The 22,995-nt window shown below is 45.6% G+C and overlaps 2 protein-coding genes and 1 long non-coding RNA gene across 3 annotated transcripts; 1 reads left to right on the plus strand and 2 right to left on the minus strand.

Annotated features, from left to right (window-relative positions):
• The first annotated feature begins 2,709 nt into the window (after positions 1–2,709).
• Positions 2,710–6,527, plus strand: LOC134286508 (uncharacterized). Its single transcript, XM_062848128.1, has 3 exons — positions 2,710–2,763; positions 2,828–5,657; positions 5,950–6,527. The coding sequence occupies exons 1-3, from the start codon at positions 2,710–2,712 to the stop codon at positions 6,525–6,527; spliced, it is 3,462 nt and encodes a 1,153-aa protein (XP_062704112.1).
• Positions 6,528–8,309: 1,782 nt separating this feature from the next.
• On the minus strand, positions 8,310–8,558 carry LOC115255867 (uncharacterized). Its single transcript, XR_003892365.2, has 2 exons — positions 8,525–8,558; positions 8,310–8,462 (listed from the first exon to the last, which is right to left on the minus strand). It is a non-coding gene; the product is annotated as an uncharacterized LOC115255867 (long non-coding RNA).
• Positions 8,559–13,075: 4,517 nt separating this feature from the next.
• LOC134286509 (uncharacterized) lies at positions 13,076–20,089 on the minus strand. The gene is made up of 8 exons (XM_062848129.1): positions 19,957–20,089; positions 19,363–19,539; positions 18,845–19,286; positions 18,448–18,754; positions 15,711–15,836; positions 15,259–15,540; positions 14,061–15,191; positions 13,076–13,966 (listed from the first exon to the last, which is right to left on the minus strand). Exons 1-8 carry the CDS (start codon positions 20,087–20,089, stop codon positions 13,076–13,078), a joined length of 3,489 nt encoding a protein of 1,162 aa, XP_062704113.1.
• Between the last annotated feature and the right edge of the window lie 2,906 nt (positions 20,090–22,995).

Consider the following 22,995-nt stretch of genomic DNA (forward strand, 5'->3'; position numbering starts at 1 on the left):
CATGGGTCCTGGAAGTTTCTCGATCAGCTCTTGCATCAGCATCGGATTAGAAAGATGTTCCTCCTGCTCAGCTGCCTGGATCCTCCCCGACGAAATTTTGAACCGCCAAGCCGAATTCCAGGATCGATTCCGGTCGGTCATATCTGGGTCCCGGAGTTCTACGTATTTTCTCATGTAACGACCGAATCAACAGCTCCGGACGTCCATACAACATACGAAGCGTACTAATGACATGCGGTACATTACCAGGAAGCAGAAGTCTACTACTTACTGACTCTCGTGCATATCCGGTAAGGCATCTCTGAAGAAGCACAAGGTTTTCAGCGTTCGAGTATCCACAGGCGACCGTGGATTGCTCAAAACTACTTATAAACATCGGCCAGTCAGTTGGATTGCCACTGAAGTGGGGTAAGTCCTTACCGACGACCTGTCGGGCGGCGATTTGCTGCGGGTTGAGTAGCCCTGACGTCTCGCCCTGCGAGGAGCTAATTCCCGGCGAGGTTCTGACTCTATCTTCTAGATTGATCAGCGTTAAGTGTCGATCTGAAACACCAGACGGATGACGATAGTCGGGGTGAGGCTCGCAGAAGGACTGCGATACAGTCTGGGGGCTAGGTATTACGTCACGCATGGACGCGTTCCCAGACGGTCTTTGCTGACAGTGCGTTGGTTGCTCCGCAATCCTTCCGTCGTGGCAGGGAATGAAAGTCTGCTGATTCTGCGACGAATTTGGGTATACTGCAGCAGAATACGGTTGTGAGGGTTTCGCAGAAGCAACGAAACGTTGGAACGGCTCACGTACAGTGGTCGACTGAATGCCATGAAATCTGACCCGATTGGTAAAACCGGATTGATCGAAATCTACACCAGTCATCCCAGCAGGTGGGACCTGAGGAAAACAAAGGGCTGTTGTTTGATCACGCCGCAGTCGTTCGGGGGGAATCGAAACGGATGCTTTGATGACGGGTTCTTCGATGGTCATTGGCGAGACTTCTTCCGGGGCCGTGGAAATCAATTCGGTTTGACGTTCGTTACAATTCTCCGATGCATTATCACCAGTCGTCCCATGAGGTAAGTTTCTTGCCAGCCAGTCGGACACCTTTTCCAAAGAGCTTGCTGACGATTCTACTACGCTGCCTCGTTCGGAGATTTGCAGCAGGATTTCGTTTTTCTTTTCAAGCGATTCTCTGCGAATCAATTGCTGCTTCATTAATCGCGCCTTATCCGCTTCTAACTTCCGTTGCCGCAGAAGTGATTCTTGCTCCTCAATCTGCTTCTTCCTTTGTTCCAGCTGTCGTTGAGCTTCGTCGTGCTCCAGTTTCTTCATAGCTTCTTCCTCGTCGAGTTCCTTCTGTTTAATTTGCTCCTCCTCCTCGATCAGTTTCAGACGCGCCTTCACGACCGACGATCGATTGCTTGAGCCTACGGACGAAACCTTGCTCCCTACGTTTAAAGCTGGTTTGCTTCCTGATTCCTTACCCGAAGGCACCCGTTTGGTTTTAGACCGCAGTCGGGTGCATATTGTCGAACCAACTACATCCTTCTCTTGGCACTGCTTGCAGATGAACGGGCGACTCTGCAGGGTATCGCTCACTCCAGCACAGTTGAAATGCTCCCACTGTCTACACTGATCACAGCTAATCAGATTACTCTTCGACGGATCCTGACGGTTGCAGGACCTACACGTATACCCTAGCTGTTCGTGATGTCCTTCCATCCTGACCCACGCACAAAAAATCTTTTAGGATGTTGTGGGGGGAAGCTTCCCAAACTCTTTTAAGCAAACCTTGGTGTTATCGTGGTAAGCTAAAAGCTAGAAGTAAATTTATTTAGTTCATCGGTCTCTCTAGTCACCCTAATTCACTTACATTTTTTGGTGAACTCTTCAGGAGCTCGGATCGTATCACTTACAGGTTTCCCTTCATTAGGTAGTTCTGTGGGTTCAAATAATGCGATTACATCTTTCTGAACTACTATGCTACGTAAATACTCACAATATGATTTCTTTATCACTAGTCCAATCCTCAACGTAGTGGGTGATTTAGTATCAAACCTAGCTCAGAAGTATACATAATATAGGTTATCAAATTTCAATTAATGGTTTGCATGTTACCTCTTCACGTATTGTAGCTTAAAGAACAATTGTATATAAGAATAAGGACTAATTCACTAGTTTAAGATAGATTCTAAGTGTAAACTAATATTAAGAAAGAAAACTGGGTATAATTCTATATTTCAGACCTGGGATGCGGTATGCAGCTATTCACAATGATAAGCGGTTTTTATTTTTCGTTTTGATCTAGTCATTCCCTTCTTTGCACACAATCTATCGATCGATCTGAGTAGCGTTCAAAGACCGGTAGATCACTGCATCACAATGTTTATCAGCCACAGTTGATCGTTGCAGGGGGGCGACGTGACACCGAGGACGAAGGAAAAGGCTTACGTGAACACCCATGCAACGTACGAGAAGAAGAAGCCAAGATCGTTTAAGAGCGAACAGTCGTCGAACACAAACTCTAGCGGAAGCAGTGAGAAAAAAGGCTGCCCGATGTGCAAATCCCACGAGCACATCGCAGAGAAGTGTGCAGAGTTCACGATGCTTTCGGTAAACGAGAGGTGGAAATTTGTGGAAATGAAGCTGTGTCGAAAATGTCTTGTCGCACACATTCGATGGCCTTGTGAAGGTGAAGTATGCGGAGTACAAGGATGCCAGAAGCGCCACCATCGGTTACTGCATTACGTTCCAGAACCGGAGAAACCGTTAGCTACTACGAACGCGACTTTTACTGTTCATCAATAATCCGTTTCGTCGACGTTATTCAAGATATTACCCGTCACGTTGTACGGAAAGTCAGGCGCCGTCGACACTTATGCGTTCTTGGATGATGGATCGTCAGCAACCCTTCTGAGAAAAGCGATAGCCGACGAACTAGGAGTAGACGGAAAAGCACTATCATTGTGCATGCAGTGGACAAGCGGAATTGACAAGAAAGTGCCTTCAACACAAATAGCGAAGCTGAGTATTTCGGAACCTGGGAGCCAAAGGATGTTCCAGTTGTCGGAAATATACACCGTTGAGAACCTGAAGCTTCCGGAGCAGTCGATCAACCTGGATAAACTAGCGAAACAGTACAAGCACCTGCAGCGGTTGCCAGTGAAGAGTTTCGAGAGAGCTAACCCTGGATTGTTGATTGGACTCAGCAATAATCATCTGCTGACCACCTTTAAAGTGCGCGAAGGAAAGGAGCAAGAGCCTATCGCAGTGAAAACTCGCATTGGGTGGGTAGTTTGCGGCAGCTTACGTGGAGCGGAGAGTCAGTTGCAACATCGACAGATGCACATTTGTGCAGAAACTACCGACCTGGATCTTCACAACTACGTCGAAGAGTTCTTCTCGGTAGAAAGCTTGGGTGTAGCTGTTGTTCCGAATTTGGAAGGACTAGAGGATCAACGAGCGCGACGAATTCTACAGGAAACGACGGTGCAGAAAGCAAATGGAAGATTCGAGACGGGTCTGCTGTGGAAACAAGACGATATCGATTTCCCAGATAGCCGCCCGATGGCTGAACGTCGGCTGAAGTGCCTCGAGCGTCGGCTGGCGCAGAATTCATTACTGTACGATAGCGTTTTTCAACAGATAGCTGACTACCAGTCCAAGGGAGACGTTCACGCGGTCACTGAGGAGGAAATGTCCAGTTTTGATCCACGCCGGATATGGTACTTGCCGCTCGGGGTTGTGCTGAATCCCAACAAACCTGGAAAAGTGCGAGTGATATGGGATGCGGCAGCCAAAGTCAACGGTGTCTCGCTAAACACGATGCTATTGAAGGGGTTGGATCTGCTGACCCCACAATTGACCGTCACGTTCAAATTCCGTGAGCGAGCGGTGGCAATCTCCGGCGATATCCAGGAAATGTTTTTGCAAGTCGGGATCAGGAGGCAAGATCGGAGCGCACTACTATTCGTTTTCCGAAATTCTCCATCGGAGCCCATGGTTACGATGGCATCAGACGTGGCGATCTTCGGAGCATGCTCTCCATGTCAGTCGCAATACGTCAAGCATCTCAACGCATCGAACCACGAGGAAGAATACCCAAAAGCTGCAGCAGCGATCAAAAACAGGCATTATGTTGACGACTACCTGGACAGCGTCGACACCGAGGAAGAAGGAGTTCAGTTAGCGTTAGAAGTCGCGAAAGTTCACCAAAAAGCCGGGTTTCACATTCGAAATTGGGTATCCAACAAGCCCAACGTACTGGAAGCGATTGGAGAAGTCAAACCGGCCACTGTGAAACACTTAACGATGAACAGTCAAAGCGGATTTGAGCGATTGTTGGGAATATCATGGATACCCGGTGAAGATGCTTTCTGCTTCAATCTCAGCCTGAAAGGAGACCTTGAAGAACTGGCGAAAGGTGAAAGAGCTCCTACCAAGAGGATGATGCTCAGTCTCCTCATGAGGATTTACGATCCTTTGGGATTAGTGGGGTCGTTGGTTATCCAAGGCAAGATACTACTACAGGACGTCTGGAGAGAAAAAGTGAATTGGGATGAGCAGATTCCTGATGATATCTTCGTGCGGTGGAAGTTGTGGTTACAAGCACTGAAGGACTTAGACAAGATTAAAATCCAGCGGTGCTACTTCCCTGGATACAATCCGGACAGCTATGAATCATTGGAACTGCACATTTTTGTAGACGGCAGCGCACAAGCATATTCTGCGGCTGCGTACTTTCGCATTCGTGACAAAGGGCAGATACGGTGCGCTCTGGTTGCTTCCAAAACAAAGGTTGCTCCTCTGCAGCTTTTATCAATCCCCCGTATCGAGCTGCAGGCGGAGATCATTGGCGCACGGTTGCGCAGAACAATAGTGGAAGGACACTCCGTTAAAGTGAAGCGAACGTGTTTTTGGGGCGATTCGAGCAACGTTATCTCCTGGATTAGATCGGACACTAGACGCTACCGACAATATGTAGCCTTTCGCGTCAACGAGATCCAGAGTCTATCGACGGGTGAAGAGTGGCGATGGCTGGGAACAAACAAAAACGTTGCTGACGAGGCGACCAATTGGGGCAAAGGTCCGAACTGTAAGCCGGACAGCAGATGGATGCGAGGTCCAGCGTTTTTGTATGAAGAGGAGAATAGCTGGCCAAAGGATAAGTCGGATGCAGTGGACGAAACGAAGGAAGAGTTGCGTCCAGCGTTCATATTCAGTCACCCAGTGACCGTTCCAGTAGTTGATGTCGGCCGTTTGTCGAAGTACGAACGACTGCTGCGAAGCATCGCATACGTGCACCAATTTTGTGACATCGCACTGCGGCGAGCAAGAGGTGATTGCCGAAGTTCTGCAGGGGTGCTGTCAAGCGAGGCTCTCCAGAAATCTGAACGTAATTTGTGGCGTATGGCGCAAACAGACCAGTATCCAGACGAGGTGGCAACAATGATGAGGAATGCCGAAGTGGAAGAAGATCAGCGGAAGGCGTTGGACAAAGACAGCTCGATCGCGAAGTTGCCTCCACGGATAGACGAACACGGCGTCTTACGCTTTGATAGCCGCATTGCAGCGGCGGAATTCGTAAGCTATGACACTAGATACCCCATAATTCTGCCAAGACAACACCAGATCACTCAGTTGGTTCTGGATTGGTACCATCGTAAATTTCGGCATGCGAATAATGAAACAATCTTGAATGAAATTCGCCAGAAATTCTACATTTCGAGGCTACGCGTTGAAGTACGTTCTGCAGCTAATCGATGCCAATGGTGCCGAATTTACAAGGCTACGTCGGTGCAACCGAAGATGGCACAACTTCCAAAGTTCTGGATCACACCATTTCTGCGACCATTCACGTTTGTGGGTATCGATTATTTTGGACCTCACTGCGCAAAAGTGGGCCGCAGCTCAATCAAGCGCTGGGTTGTCCTATTTACGTGTTTAACCGTTAGGGCACATGGAGCTAGCGTACAGTTTGACGACCGAATCGTGCAAAAAGGCCATCCGACGATTCATTGCCCGAAGAGGAGCGCCGCAAGAGATTTTTACGGACAACGGCACGAATTTCGTTGGTGCAAGCAGGGAACTCCAGAAGGAAATCCATGCAATCAACACCACGATGAGCAGTACGTTTACGGACGTGAACACCATTTGGCGGTTCAAACCCCCTGCGGCGCCTCATATGGGCGGCTGTTGGGAACGCATGGTCCGGTCCGTGAAGACTGCGCTGGGGTCGCTACCTACGGCACGGAAACTGGACGACGAGGGACTCATGACGCTGTTAGCTGGAGCTGAACATATTGTCAACTCACGACGGTTAACTTTCGTACCACTGAACAAGGAGCAGCAGGAGTCTATAACTCCGAATCATTTTTTGATGCAGAGTTCCAGCGGAGTTCGTCAAGCAGTAAAGGCACCAGTGGACACGAAAAAGGCCCTGTCAGATGGATGGGCTTTGGTTCAGCACATGTTGGACGTATTTTGGCGGCGATGGATGGAAGCAAGTGGTTCCAGGATGTCGCTTCAGTGAAGGTAGGAATGTTAGTGGTGATAGTCGATGAAGGGAATCGCAATGGTTGGATACGCGGCCGAGTGATCCGTACGTACCCAGGCAAGGATGGAGATACGCGAAAAGCAGACGTTGAGACAACAAGCGGAATACTAGCCAGACCGAGACCTGTCAGCAAACTGGCGGTCCTCGATGTTATTCTGGAAGGTGACTCCGAAGAGGATTTCGGGCATCACGAGGGGGAGGATGTTGGAGTTACCATAACCAGCGGGCACTCCCTCGAGCAGCTCGGATAAGTATGAGTGAGGCATGGAGTGAGGTTACAGCATAGATGGGGGATAACGTCAAATGAATTGACAGATGAGAAAAACGTCAGGCTAACTTATTATGAATTTGCTATGTCATTAATCTTGTGAATGAAAGATTTTTGTCACGCTTATCAGGTAAATATTGCCGGTGCCCGTGGCGTAGTTGGTCACACGTTCGCTTCACATGCGGATGGTCATGGGTTTGATTCCTAGCCCCGGCACTTGCAATTTTTCGTCAGTTGCTTTTCCCCCGAGAGCAACTGACACTGACCCTCTTCTAAGCCCCATGGCTCAAACGAACCCGGATACCTGGACATCGGCGAACTGCTAATGGACCCCCAATCGGACTGGAAAGTAACAACGGTATAAAGTAGAAAAAGTGAAAGCAGCAGAAAGTAGAATAGAATATAGGCGCTGTACAAAAGTGCAGTTGTCAATTGAAATTGCTCACGTAGTGCCCCCCCAAGTAGCACTAGTAACTCAGGAAATATTTTAGAAAAATGTTAAAGATTGCATAGCCGTTTCACTTCAGACTAATGGTAACAAATCTATTTTTGCAGTACACATTGTGGTTGCTCAGACATTACAATGCAACCTTAATTTTGCATAACCTACATTAATGTCACACAGTGGCTTCCGTGAAACATGCTCTGGAACTGTCAAATTCCAAAAGTTGCATTCTTGACATCATCCTGTTACATTGAAACCAAACACCAAAACAAATGACCATACCAGTTGCTGCGAAGTCAATGTTTGGTTACCATGTATCATGTTACCGAAAGCCGTTTCCAAATGACGACAGTAACTTTTTGTTGTTACATTGTAAACACATATAAGACGCACAAAAACGTTCGATTACTTGGTCACAATTGTGCAACTTACCAGTTACTAACAGGTTGAGTTCAACACTGCATGTCAAAAGTATCAACTAATTAGATATGTTTGTATGCTAAAACTTAAACAACAAATTCGATGTTTTCACCTTATTATATAAGAGATGCATTTAAAAATACTTGCTTAAAATCCTGTAGTGTAGAGTCCTGTATAAATCAATGTATTATGTGGATAATGATATTTTCAGACATATAACCGGCAATGTAGGTTCAGCTCAGTAATCACAATGGCGATTACTTGTTTCAGTTACAACAAAACTGATATAAAATTGCTTTCAGTTATGATTTTGGAGTTTTAATCAAACAAAATAGAAAAGAAAACTTACTACATTTGACAAAAAAGGCCTGGCAAGCCTAGTATCCTTCTTCCCGTTCAAAAACCGTATAAAATTTCAGTGAGTCATGCAGATGCATATGTTGAAATTAATGAATTTCGCAAGCGCGCGTATTTTCCGTTAGTAAAACTGGCAATTTTACCGGAAAAATACAATTGCCAGGCTCATTTAGGAAACCGACCAAAAACATTTCCATTTTATGTGAGAGGCACTTTATTCAATCGCCATCGCCATGCATGGTAGGTCCATCATCATAAGTTTTCATAATTGTTATGTCGAAACCAACAATGTAACTTTGAGTTTATTTTTCTATCGCAGTGTAAACAAACTACATTACACATTGGTTACCATCTAATCTCTTATGCAACGAACCACATGTTGCACAAAGGCTCCACCTCCTGCGCTTTTTCGGTTGCACAGCTGTGGGAATCGATGTTGCAGTAATTTAGAATCGACTTTTGCATTTGTCGCATAGAAATTACCGTGATTTAGTTGTAACAAAGTGTGCTGCTTGGGCCAGTGGACAATAGAGCTGTAAATTAGGTTAAGTGATTAAGAATAAAAAAAATAATCAGGTAAATATTGAATTTATCCTTGAATTTATTATTGTTTACCTAAATGATAGTTTATTACAGATTATATAAGAGAGAAATAAATTGTTGGTTGGTTTGAGGTGCAAATAGGTTGTGTAGGAGACTAAATGTAAGAATTACTGATATAGTATTTATGTGCCCTTCTTAACCTACAATAAATTTACCAACAGCTTTGAGCTTACTTGATCGGGCAATTGACGAGTTTGCTTCATTGATCTCCCGAAAATCAATTCACCAGCAACAGAGCGTGTAGATTTGTTTCACGAATTATTCCGTTTTCGCCAGATTATTCAAATTAGATAACATCACAGTCAGTTCTTTACATATATTTCAACTTTTACAACTGTTAAACGATAGCCCAGGTAATTTCCCGGATGTAATTTTTGCACCACTAAATTCCACTCGCGTTCATTCCGTCCCGATTCGCGACGACGACTAGTTTTTCGACGTCATATTCTTTTTGTTTCGTCACGGTCGATGCGTCAGAAACCCCACCAGAAAGCAGTCGTTTGAGTTCACTGCCGAACAGTAGAGGCTTCGCACGAAGACCTCCGTAGTAGTAGTATTTTGGTGTTGGAATTTTAATGAAGATTATTGTGGAAGAATTAAATATTTTTTTTAGTTGGTTATCGTACCGATTGAAGTTTGAGGATTATGGTATGTACAATCAAGAAAATTATTATATTTGTAGTATTGGTCTTTCGGTTTATAATTAGGTTAGCATAGCAAAAAGTTTGGCTAAAATACCGATTTTTTTTTTCTTTTGGATTCGCCAACCCAAAAAGTTATGTCTAGGCGTATAATGAGTGAAATGAAACATGAGTGCATAGATGGTAGGTAAAGTGAACTCGAGAAGATTGTGACCAGCAGTTTTCGTTCATCTTTTCGCGCGAGCTGTCGCTTGTGGTATTTCGTATCGTCGGTCGAGTATCGTTTTTCGGTCAAAGTAACACTGCAGCGTAAACCCTGCTTGCAATTTCGCGAGTTCCCAAATGAGTCGGGGAAAGCTAGTCTGAAGTTATTTCCAAATGTATTTGGAGTTGTACCGTTCAGTAACTTTGCGTAAAAAAGTTAATCCCCGCAAATGCCCAAAAATGTTTGGGGTGAAAAAAAAAACGTGTGAGAAAAAGTATTTTGTCGGCCATGATGGATTATTCGACGGCAGGCCACCGGGCCACCGTCACTTTGAGAAAATTTATTGATGTTTGCGTGTTTTACAATTACTTGAAATATAAGAGGAGAGAAACAAACGATTATGTAAAGGCAATCTAATACGTTGAAGTATAAGTGGATATGAATTGATACGCATGAATTTTAAAATATTAAAATAAGTATGAATTTTATTAAAATTTTCTAGCCTGGATAGGGGGTAAAATGAAACAGTTTTATGCAATAACTTGTGCGCTCACGTGAACGCAACAGGCGAACGCCTCATAATTGTGATTTGAACTAAGTGCGCTAGTATTACTAACGCTACTTTAGCCAGGACACCTTTTTTGCGATCGGTAGATAAAAAATAGCGTATAACAGTTACAAGAACTGACATTTTTTTAAGAATAATTTTCCACCTCATCACTTGACCAAACTGATGAGGCTCATCAGTTGAAGGCCTATCAGAATGATAAACTGTAATAGATTTCCTAAAGTGTTTTCGGGGGAACAATCGGTCTTTTGAAGTTTGGTCGTCGAAGGAAGAACAAGTTAGTAGAGAAGTGCTCTTGGTAAAAATTAAGCTACAGCAGCATAGAGTTGCAAAGTTAAAGGAAGAAAAGCAGAAGTGAGCGGGATTAGCTGCAATCGTAAGGTAGGAATGCTTATTTGCGGTGAAGTAAACGAACATTAACAACATTGTTTCGTTTGTTTGAAGGTTCAGCTTTCAAACCTTCAAACGAAGGTGTTAGTTCTGGAGCGGAAATCTCAAGCAGCGAGTGAGATCCAGTGGCGAGTCTGATCGCAATCTAGGCTACGGCCTAAACAATCGCTGGTTCATAGGTCCCGTCACCAGCGTTAAGTGATCCCAAGTGGTGGGCAGAAGTGCGATCAAGTGGGCCACTTGTACCGTATTCAAGAGTGGCGAAGCACCCCACGCGGCGTTACCCGCCTCGAAAAAGTGAAGTGTCGTTTCCTCACGCGTGTTTAGAAGTGGTGGCAACATTCGGCGAGTCGACCTACCGAGTGTTCCAACTTGGACAAACACCCTCGCATCCCACGACGAACTGTGAGTACCGTTCGGCTAACCCCGGCGATCCAAACGGATTCCTGAACTGAACCAGCCGGAAATCGCAGAGGCAAGCTGCCATTGCCACACGCCCACCTGGTTTCCGAACCGGGTTTTCCAAGAATCACCGTACGCTGTCCTGGTTTTCGAATCGGGCATCCAGCCCGGCAAGCCGCCATCGCCACAAGCCAACCTGGTTTCCGAACCGGGCATCCCCAGAATCGCCGAGCAGCCGCATCACCATACCTCGTCCTGGTTTCCGAATCGGGCACTCAGAGGGCCGTTGGCAAGCCGCCATCGCTCCAAGCCAACCTGGTTTCCGAACCGGGCATTCCCCGAGTCGCAGAGCAGCCGCATCACCATACACCGCACCGTCCTGGTTTCTGTACCGGGGATTCCAGAGATCCTGCTGGCGAACCGTCAGCACGGCCAGCACCCAACGTCACCGTAACGTCGTCCAGAGGTAGTCTATACTACAGAGCAGGTTAGAGATCATTATTGAATGTATAAATTCTTGTAGTGCGCGCACAGTAACTGATAGAGTAGTCAGGAAGAAGATCATGTATCCTTTAAACCAACCAATACATGAAATGAAGTCAACCTTTTCGTTAGTATGCTTGTAAACGAAACCCACGTTTCTTAGATTGATTGTTCCTCTTGCATTGAGCCTTTAGAGTTTCGAGTGGATCGCTTCATCACCCGCTCTGAGTGAGGTAGTCGGGCAAACCTGGCAAGTCGGGTAAACCTGGAGTTTTAAATGGATCAAAAGAGTCTAGTGCCCAATCGATCTTTGAATATGTGAAAATGTAGTTTGCTAGGTCGGTGTTTTCCGATCCATTAGTTAATCTACAAAAACTGACATCTCGACTGCTTTGAGCAGAAGGTAAAGGAATAGATCCTGGAAAATGAGTTTCCATCATTAAATTCAAGGTTTCTTGAGAATTTCCAGTGAAAACCCATCAGTCTTTTTTAGCGTTCCAAGACCATTAGCATGATCTTTGGAGATAACTTTTTGAAGTCTTGCAGTCTCAGGAGTACACGCAAAAAAAATCCGTTCCGATATACGTGCACTCCCAATCACGGCAACGGGAACAAACGGGAACTATGCATAGCAACGATAACAACAATAAGAAATGTAAACCGTGAAGTAGATTTCACGTTTTCCAGAACGCCCATATTGACAGCTGGAACTAGTTCCAGTTCACGGTGTATATTTGATTTTTCTCATATTTGCGTTTGTTATTTTCCACCTCAAAAAAATTTAGAAGATACCTTGATCCATACTCTACATGTGTACGAAAACCGATTTTGAAAATATTGCTTCGTTATTAAATAAAAAATCAAAAACCGATAAAATGAGAAAATGCTTCCAGTTTCGCCTTAATATCGCTGAAGCTGCCTTTGCATGGTGAAGGTTTTCTTGTATGAATTTTATGCTTCTGTTAGTAATTTCTTATAGATTTCTTTTCCTCAGCTTTAGTTGATTTATAGGCAGTTTTATCCGCTATTGTTTTATGCTGTTGCTTCTGAGTTTGGATTTGGCGGTGATCTTTACCTTCCTTATCAGCAACTTGTAGAGAGCGTTTGGGCATATTCGAACGTCTAAAAACCTTTTCTCTAGTTTTCGAACAGTTTTGATCTACATTCTGCTGCCCTTTCAATTCCTTGATCTCGTTACTGCTTTCCTCTTCCGTTTGGTGAGGTTCTGTCATTTCTGCGTCATCAAGATTACTGCTGATTTCTGAATCTTTTTTGGGATGTGCTTTGTCCCTTTGTGGGTCTTCACTAGCACTTATTGCTACCTCATTCTGCTCATTTGCAGTGGCATCTGTCTTCTGATTTCTTTTTCTTATGTAGGCCACTTCAAACTTGTAGTCGATAGTGAACTTTCAGTCTTCTAGCGACCTCATGGAAACAGCATCAACAGTGAAGAATAGTTCCACATGATGCTGTTTAACCGTGTATCTCTTGATAATCCTCCAAGTATCGACTACTAAGCCTTCGTTTTGACTTTCCATGAAGGCTAGGATTTCTTCGTTTGAATCCTTTTCACTGCGTGAAAAAAAAATCCAACTAATATTTCAGGCCTGGGTATGTCCTTCTTTTCAAGTGCAATAAGGCCCGCATTCTCCCATGGTTTAATACTGGAGATTTTAGCCACGACGGTTAGGAGCTTGTTCATGGAAAAAGCCTTCTGTCCCATAGTCCGACGAAAGTGGTACTTAAATGATTTTACTCCGGCTTCCCATATGCCTCCGAAGTGTGGAGAACGACCAGGGATGAAACGGAACGGTCCCATTTCCGGAGCAGAAGTCGGCCCATTCCTGGGATTGGAATTGCTGCTGGAACTCCTTGCGCAGATTCCGCAGCTCGCGATCGGCCCCGACGAACGTAGTCGCGTTGTCGCAATGCAACTCGAGGACGCGACCGCGCCGGGCGACAAAGCGCTTGATAGTGGCTATGCACGCGACGGACGACAGATCCGGCACGACTTCAAGGTGTACGGCCTTCAACACCAAGCATACGAATAACGCGACGTAGACTTTAACCGACGCACCTCTCTCAATTATCGGACGAACGAAAAACGGCCCACAGTAATCCATCCCGGAATACGCGAAGGCTCGGGCAGGTCTGAAGCGAACTAATGATAGAGGCGCCATGATCTGACTTGCAGATGTTGGGTTGCATCGGAAGCACGTAACGCATTGGCAAACGACCTTACGAGCCAAATCTCTCCCCCGAAGTGGCCAGAAACGTTGACGCATTGTGGCGAGCAGTAGCGAAGGGCCACTGTGAAGCGTTTGCAGATGAACGGACCTGGCGATCATCCAGCTCAGTTGGTGGTTGGCTGGCAACATAATCGGATGACGGGTATCGATTGGAGCGTTCAGATTCTTCAACTGTCCGTTAATCCGAAGAAGTCCAAACTCGTCCATGAAAAGAATCAAATTCTTGAGTGGCAATTTCGATGCGACGCAGACAGATTTGTCCGTCTCTTTGCGGTGGTACAAGCAAACTTCCGCTGGGAATTCCTGGCTCTGAGCAAGGCGTACCATCGACTTCAGCGCAAAGTCTATTTCTTTCGGCGACAGCGAGGACAGAATGCGTTGGTTCTGTGGAACTTGTTGTTTCGGAAACGGTAGCAGTACGCAACGAATCGCGTTAGCTTGACTAACTCGGAAAACTCGCAGAAAATGTTTACCCTACCAGCGGGAGGGATACCAATGGACGCATTTCATCTTCAATTTCCGACTTGGTCGGCATCGAAACCACACTCTCCGGCCACTGATCGACGGGGGAGGTGAGGAACGCTGGACCATGCCACCACAGCTTGTCGTCTAGGATCTGGCTTGGAAGCATTCCTCGGGAGATATGGTCGGCAGGGTTAAGATCGGTCGGTACATGCATCCATGGGGCATCTTTCGTCAGGCGTTGGATCTCTGCGACCCGGTTAGATACGAAAACTTTCCAGGTGTTCGATCTGGATTTGATCCAGTGAAGTGCGACGGCTGAGTCGGTCCAAAATGTGACTGGTGCAGACAAGTTGATGTTTGTCAGTAGATTGTGCACCAACTGACTCCCGAGGAGTGCTGCGCAGAGCTCCAGCCGTGGAATCGGCTGTTCACGAAGTGGTGCAACACGAGATTTCGATGTTAGGAGATGCGAGTGGAGCTGCCCAAGCTCGTCCGATGAGACGATGTAGACGTAGCATCCGTAACCCTTCTGCGAGGCGTCGCAGAAGCAATGGATAGAGTATTGGCTTCGAGTGTTCCAGAGAGCTCTTCTCGGAACTTCCAGTTGGTGAAGCCGTTCGATGTCAGCACAGTACTTTCTCCGCCATGCTGCTGAATCTGCTCCAATCTCAGAAATCTCAGAACCCCACGACAGGTCTGCTGCCCAGAGAGTTTGGCTGAACATCTTTGCTATCACGACCACGGGTCCAAGAAGTCCGAGTGGGTCGAACAGTTGGGACATCTCGGAGACGACAATCCGCTTTGTCACGGCAGGCAAATCTGGTAGCGCAGGGACTTTGAACTTGAATACGTCCCGCTGGGGGAACCACAACAACCCCAAAGCTTTGACGGCTTGCGAACGATCAAACTCTAGCTCTGCCGATGTTTCCCACAGTTCATCTGGAATGTGACACAGAACTGTTTTGTAGTTCGAAGCCCACTTTCGAAGCACGAAGCCACCGGACTCCATCATTTCGCTAAACTGCTTGCAAGTCTCAGCCATTGTATCATGGTCGTCGTCTCCAGTAATCACGTCGTCTACGTAGGTGTCTTTCAATACCACTGGCACGGCCAGCGGGAATCGTTGTCCTTCGTCGTCGGCTAGCTAATTCAAAACACGAGCAGCATGGAATGGTGAGCGAGGCCGCTCCACGACAGGAACCGTCGAATACCACACGCGTTTTAGTGGTCGTACTCTCCGGTCGCTGGATAGCATGGTGTGGGAGGAAAAACTGCGACGCGACGAGAACCAAATCCATATGACCCAATCTCTCATACTCGTCCATGAACTCTGAGTAGCTGCGACGGAGATCTTCATCGACGGCGAATCTTTTCTCCATTTGTTGGAATCTTCGCAGCGCAGCGGTGTGCGAATCTCCAAGCATCGGCACCTTTTCTTCCTTGAACGGAAGACGAACGACGTAGCGGCCCGTGTTGTCACGAGCGACGGTGCTCTGGAAGTGGTCTTCGCAGAGCTGTTCATCTGGTGTGAGTGCTTTGCCGTCATCAAAGTTTTCAATTTCCCAGAAACGCTAGAGCTGGGTATCGAGTCTGTCTTCGATGCAGATGTGACAGGTTTGTGTCGCTGTTACTTCGGGCGTTGGCTGCTCTAGCTTCCACAGACGATGTATCCAAGCACTGTTTTCTGTAGCGTTGGATAGCCAGAGGCGAGCGAGATGAGATCGTGCTCGAGAAGATCGAAGAACAGAGCAGCTCCGATGATGATGTCCACGCCTTGGCTGATGTTGAACTGTGGATCAGCGAGAGGGAGATTCCTTGGGATTCTCCAGTGAGCGACGTCGATGTGGTGGCCAGGCAGCGAGACGGGACCCAAGTAACACCGAAAACATAATCAGAAGTCTTAAACTAATCATTTTGTCCTATAACAGTTGTTTTAAAGTTTTTCAAAACAAATGTTGTTTTGTATAAGTCATATTCATGATTCCAAAAACTAGTCTTCAATGATCTCTTATTAAAAAGTCGTATTTGAGTAAATATGTTGTCTTTTCAAACAAATCTGACATGTTGATATCAATGTTGTTGGATATGTTCTAATAACATTTATTTTGCCGCAATATGACAAGTCTGATTAAGTTTTATATTTGTATTAATATGTTCATCAAACACATTCTCGGTAGGGACTTTCGGTTCTTCAGATTTGTGCTCATGAAAATTCGAGCTGTGGCTTCGTCATATCTTAACGTTTCGCTAATAAATGCAAATACATTACAACACTCCAATTTATTGGGTTTTACATTACAACATATTTCCTGTATTGCACGCGAACTTTCAATAGATTCTTCTCTATACTACTGCCGTCCAACTTACCCGATTATTGTAATAAATATATAAACTATCACAATATTTTGCAGCTCACACGACATAAAATGGTTTGAGTCTTCCTAAAATAGTATCTATAAAGACCACTTCAGACCACTTACGTCAACTCGTAGCACTATCCGGAGGATTTGTTTTGCTATTTATAATAATGGTATAAGTTTGCTACTATTTAATGGGGTCAATAGTGACGTAGATCGCAAAGGAAACTTCCTTGAATTTCTTCATGCCTACCACACGATAAACAAAAAGCCCCTCTACAGCTCAACAGACTCAATATGTTTGATAAGTCGTATTAGAGTAATATTTTCAGTCTTACTTCCAATGCTTGTTTTGGTTAAGTTCTGTCGAAACATAATATGTTTCATTTGTTCTTATGAAGTCATATTCAGGGTTTCTGCAGTATGTATGCAAACATGTGTAACATGATGACATGTTCAGTATGTTTCATAAGTCATATATGAGTAACATTTTCAGTCTGTAGTATTGAAACTTGTTTTCGATGAAGTTTTTGTTAAACATAATATGTTTTGTTTGTTTACATTAAGCCATATTCATATTTTTTCAATAAGTAAACAAACATATGTAACATAAACTAAGGTCATTATTTTTAACTAGGCTATGTTACACTACCGATCAAAAGAATATCGATATGATGTTTAATATGTAATAAATTAAGAATAAAAACTATACTTTTACCGTGCCAATGCTCTACAATTTTGATTGTATTAATTAATAAAATTTCAATTGGCTCGACGGCATACATCAATTTTATCATCCTGGAAAAACTAGTAGTGTACAATTTTTCTAGATGGAAATTCTTATCGACTTTTACCGCATTTTTTTATGAAAAAATACCCATTTAACGAACCGACAACAATGTTGATAATGATATTAATTTTCACGAGGTAGTGACTCTACCTCCTGTAAAATTTTAGTTTATAAATGCAATGTTCAGTCTGTAGAGGCTGCAAGGTCGAAGACGGTGTATTTGTCTTTTAAAAACCAGCCCAAAAATGTGAAATATATTTTCTTCTTCTTCTGACGTTGTCAACACTGGACCAAAGCCTGCTTCTCAGCTTAGTGTTAGTCTATGAGCACTTCCACAGTTATTTATTTAGAGCTTCCTCTGCCAATGTCAATTTTGCATGTGTATGTCACTTTAAAACTTCTTCATTCATATCCATATAAATTGTGATGGCTATATGTATGACATTGTTAAAAGAATATTTTCAATTTACATTTACAAATTTTCCAGATTGGTAAGCATTAAGCTTGTTTCTAATCATAGCTCGAATCATTTAGCATGCCTTGTCCAAGTATGCCATTTATTTTTTCATTAATACTTTTAATATTTATAAAATATTCAGTCAAATATCCCATGTTTTATCCATGATGTATGATTTTTTTTTTGCAGGAATTATAAATATTATTTAGGAAAACAAAGCACTTTAGGCTACACAAGCTCAAGTAAAACGATGGTTTTAATTTGTTTTATTTTATTATCCTTCAAATATACGTGTTTATAAGGCGCATCAAATTTATCGAAGTACAAATGCCTATTTCACCAAAAAAAATGACTCGCACCACAATTTCTGGTCATGGAAAGCCAATTTTAAGTTGGAATAGTTTAGCTGAAATAATATCGCAAGCCATATTTTCCACTTGAATAGTTTTTTTTTTGACATTTTGAAACATATTTGAATACGGATATGCAACAAACATTGATTACGCTTTAGAAAAGAAACTGAATTTTCATCCTCAATTAGAAAAAGAAGACGTGTAGTTTGTTTATTGGAAGTTGTCAGAATTATGTACTGTAAAACATACTAAGAAATATTATTAAGTATGCTTTGATTCATATAGAACATGATTATAACATCACAAATATGTTGCCGAAGCTCCACCTTCTGCGCTTTTTCGGTCATATATCTGTCTGAAAAACGGTTTTATTGTTATGAACCAAAACACAGTAACTGGTCATATTGGAGTCGAAATAATTCCTATAGAACATGTTGTGTTACTTGGGGAAGCTTTTGTAGCACGAGGCTGTCCATCTTAGCAGTGAAGGTTTCGAAACGAGAAGTAAGCGATAGTGTCACAGCGTAGCGGACGTTAACGACGGATTGTCCGATCCCACTGACTGGCGAGTTCAGCTTTGTCCGCTTCAAACAAAGTTTCTGGCAAAGTGCTTCGGAGATGAAGCTCGGCTGTGATCCACTATCCAGGAGGGCTCTGGCGAGAACGTACTGATTGTCGGCGTCTTTCACTTTTATCACTGCTGTTGACAGAATGACTGTTGACTGCCGAGGTTGGGTAATCACTTCCGCGCTTTGGCAGGCGGTGGATGGGCAATTGGTAACGAGATCAACCGACAAACTTGGGAAAGACTTACTGCGCTACGACTGAAAATGAACCGACGAGACAGGTGGTGGGGCAACGGCGAGCTCTTCCGGCGGAGAGCTTTCGACACGATTCGGAACGAAGTGCGACATTTGGCATGACTGCGAAGTGTTTGCTTCAGCGGACTTGTTCGACGAAGTCCCTGGCTGTGGACCAGGAGCGGAAGAGAGGGGTGGCAGGTGCAGCAACGAGTGGTGTTTCTTGCCGCAGCTCTTACAGGATCCACTGGAACAGTTCTCCGCTTGATGCGTACCCTTCAGGCAGTTAATGCACAGCCCGTGCTTCTTCGCGACTTCGAACCGTTGTTGTGGAGAAAGCGTTCGGAATTGTTCGCACTGGAACAGGAAATGTGCCTGCTTGCAGTTGGCGCACTTGGAGACGTTGTCGGATACAACGTGCGACACGACGGATCGGGATTTGGGATGTTTGATCTCGGATTGGGTGTTGCCGTTTGGGAGAGCTTTAGTGTTTGAATAATTCGCGATCTTCTGTGGATAAACTCGAGAAGTTCTTGGTACTTGGTACTTCTCACTCACGGAGCGTGACGGAGTTAAGACATTGGCTCAATCGTTCGACTAAGAAAGCATTCCAGTGATTCTCAGCACCTTCGAGTTTATCCAGTAGCTGCACGTGCCGATTGAACTCATCGGCGAGATCTGCGAGTTTTTGTGCAGACTCTTTTTTCAGTGAAGGAATCATGAGTGCCGCTTCACCTGCAAATTCGGGGTTTCGAACCGTTCCTTTAACAAATTCCACGCTACGAGATAGTTATTGGCGGTAATCTCGAGCGAAGAAATGATGCGAACCGCTTCGCCAGAAAGCGTTGCACGCAAATAGTGCATTTTCTGTACCGCCGTTAGACGAACAGATCGCGAAAAGAAACCAAATCATCAAGATTCCCAGAGAACTCCTTCAACTTAATCTCCGGCAGACGAACGCTCGACGAGATGGGAACAGCCGAAGAGAGTGATTGGACAGGAGCGCCTTCAATTCGAAATACAAGGTTTGGAATTCTTCCCTCTCTTCCAAGAAATCTTCCTCAGCGTCTTCCAAAATCTCAATTTCCTCCTGCGTTTCTTCAAATTTACGCCACAACGCATCAAGACGTTGAATGCGTATGGGCAATTGACCTTCTTGAGTGGGATCGAACCCGTCGTTAAACTTCTTTATTAAATTGGCGGAACCCAAAATGTTGGACCGCCGACGGTACAGAAGCTTCAATTTTGTTTGTTTACTACTAGTTGCCTTCTTCGGAGGCGTCATTTTGATCAATTTCCCTTCACCAAAAAAAGTTTGTCAAATACATGCTTTTCTGCTACTTGGTGCTTTTTACCCAACTCTCCCCCTTCTGGGTGTTTACTTTCGTGTTCGAAGTCCCACGATCCGCTGTTGTTCTGCTACTGCTGCTGCTGTAGCAAACGACGAGATAACAACGGCGACGACGAAGTGACGATGATCCGACACTGATGATGATGATTTCGTAGAGGAGCGCAACTGATGACGATCGACTCCGACCGGCGGTGGTTGATTTTGCGCCGAATGATTGTTCGGCAAGGGCGACGACGACTGATGGCGATTGATTGATCCCGACGGGGAATGCTTTTCGCTCGTGGACGACGACGACGACGATGATGTTTGATTGACCCCGACGAGGAATATTTAATTTTCGCTTCGCTCGGCCGGTGGACGACGAGTTTGCTGGTTCGAAAATGCCAGATCACCAGCGTGTGATGGTGATGGAAACTGCAACTGCCTCCCGGGTTTCGGCACCAATGTTTCGGGAGAAACATGTAAGGGCCCATATAGCCGAGGCGGTAAACGCACGGGTATTCAGCATGACCATGCTGAGGGTGACGGGTTCGATTCCCGGTCGGTCCAGGATCTTTTCGTAAAGGAAATTTCCTTGACTTCCTTGGGCATAGAGTATCTTCGTGCCTGCCACACGATATACGCATGCAAAATGATCATTGGCAGAGGAAGCTCTCAGTTAATAACTGTGGAAGTGCTCATAGAACACTAAGCTGAGAAGCAGGCTTTGTCCCAATGAGGACGTTACGCCAAGAAGAGAGAGAGAGAGTTTCGGGAGAAAACTGGGCAATCTGACCAACACTGGCACTTTTCGGATGCATTTTCGAAACTTGTCCTTCGACCGACCGACTAAACCAGCACTTCTAGACTTTCGGACCGTAATTTAAAGAAATTAAACGGGGAGTTTAGCGAAACGCGCACTTCACTGGTGGGTAGCTTTTATTGAACTGACTATAATATACTGTATTGATGTTTTTCTATGTTGTGCTCGGTATAGTGTGTGTCCGATGTGTTGGTGCAAGGTAGGTTTACAAAGGTGAGTTCGAATTTGTTCAGTGTGTATTTATGTTAACTAATTCACTGTTTTATTCCAGGGTATTTTAGGTGTCCTCAACAAGTTCATTAGACAAATGTTCATAGTTATCTTAAATTAAGCTTACGTTTAGTTATCTTATTCTTCATGAATATACTTTGCCTCAGTCCAATAAACGAGAAGATTATCGCCTATAACAATTCATACATTTTGAGCAGCTATCAGAAGATACATATCTTATAAGATTTACCGTTTATGTAATGGAACTCCTGGAGGAATCCCCGAAAGAACTCCTGGAGGAATCCCCGGAGGAACTCCTGGAGGAATCCCCGGAGGAACTCCTGGAGGAATCCCCGGAGGAACTCCTGGAGGAATTCCCGGAGGAACTCCTGGAGGAATCTCCGGAGGAACTCCTGGAGGAATTCCCGGAGGAACTCCTGGAGGAATTCCCGGAGGAACTCCTGGAGGAATTCCCGGAGGAACTCCTGGAGGAATCTCCGGAGGAACTCCTGGAGGAATCCCCGGAGGAACTCCTGGAGGAATCCCCGGAGGAACTCCTGGAGGAATCCCCGGAGGAACTCCTGGAGGAATCCCCGGAGGAACTCCTGGAGGAATCCCCGGAGGAACTCCTGGAGGAATCCCCGGAGGAACTCCTGGAGGAATCCCCGGAGGAACTCCTGGAGGAATCCCCGGAGGAACTCCTGGAGGAATCCCCGGAGGAACTGCTGGAGGAATCCCCGGAGGAACTCCTGGAGGAATCCCCGGAGGAACTCCTGGAGGAATCCCCGGAGGAACTCCTGGAGGAATCCCCGGAGGAACTCCTGGAGGAATCCCCGGAGGAACTCCTGGAGGAATCCCCGGAGGAACTCCTGGAGGAATCCCCGGAGGAACTCCTGGAGGAATCCCCGGAGGAACTCCTGGAAGAATCCCCGGAGGAACTCCTGGAGGAATCCCCGGAGGAACTCCTGGAAGAATCCCCGGAGGAACTCCTGGAGGAATCCCCGGAGGAACTCCTGGAGGAATCCCCGGAGGAACTCCTGGAGGAATCCCCGGAGGAACTCCTGGAGGAATCCCCGGAGGAACTCCTGGAGGAATCCCCGGAGGAACTCCTGGAGGAACTCCTGGAGGAATCCCCGGAGGAACTCCTGGAGGAATCCCCGGAGGAACTCCTGGAGGAATCCCCGGAGGAACTCCTGGAGGAATCCCCGGAGGAACTCCTGGAGGAATCCCCGGAGGAACTCCTGGAGGAATCCCCGGAGGAACTCCTGGAGGAATCCCCGGAGGAACTCCTGGAGGAATCCCCGGAGGAACTCCTGGAGGAATCCCCGGAGGAACTCCTGGAGGAATCCCCGGAGGAACTCCTGGAGGAATCCCCGGAGGAACTCCTGGAGGAATCCCCGGAGGAACTCCTGGAGGAATCCCCGGAGGAACTCCTGGAGAAATCCCCGGAGGAATTCCTGGAGGAATCCTCAGAGGAATTCTTGGAGGAATCCTCGGGGGAATTCCCGAAGGAATTCCTGGAGGCATTCCTTTAGGAATTCCTGGAGGAACCCGCGGAGGAATCCCCGGAGGAATTCCTGGAAGAATCCCCGGAGGAATTCCTGGAGGAATCCCCGGAGGAATTCCTGGAATAATCCTCGGAGGAGTTCCTGGAGGAATCCCCGTAGGATCTCCTGGAGGAATCCCCGGAGGAATTACTGGAGAAGTCTCCCGAGAATTCCTCCAGGAATTTCTTCGAGAATTCCTCCAGAAATTCCTTTGAGAATTCTTCCAGAAATTCCTTTGAGAATTCGAGAGTACATCAGAGGAATTCCTCCGAGAAATCGTC

The sequence above is a fragment of the Aedes albopictus genome, chromosome 2, assembly GCF_035046485.1.
Source record: "Aedes albopictus strain Foshan chromosome 2, AalbF5, whole genome shotgun sequence".
NCBI classification, from domain to species: Eukaryota; Metazoa; Arthropoda; class Insecta; order Diptera; family Culicidae; genus Aedes; species Aedes albopictus.

Bases quoted from the DNA above. Each gene is read 5' to 3' on its own strand.
- LOC134286509 (XM_062848129.1), bottom strand. From the start codon at position 20,089: ATGACGCCTCCGAAGAAGGCAACTAGTAGTAAACAAACAAAATTGAAG. The intron at 19,287-19,362 runs GTGAGTGAGAAG...CAAACACTAAAG, and splicing joins TCTTAACTCCGTCACGCTCC to CTCTCCCAAACGGCAACACC. The intron at 15,541-15,710 runs GTCTGTGGAAGC...GACCACTTCCAG, and splicing joins AAACAGTGCTTGGATACATC to AGCACCGTCGCTCGTGACAA.
- LOC134286508 (XM_062848128.1), top strand. From the start codon at position 2,710: ATGCCAGAAGCGCCACCATCGGTTACTGCATTACGTTCCAGAACCGGA. The intron at 2,764-2,827 runs GTTAGCTACTAC...ACGTTATTCAAG, and splicing joins GTTCCAGAACCGGAGAAACC to ATATTACCCGTCACGTTGTA. The intron at 5,658-5,949 runs GTAAATTTCGGC...TTTAACCGTTAG, and splicing joins GGTTCTGGATTGGTACCATC to GGCACATGGAGCTAGCGTAC.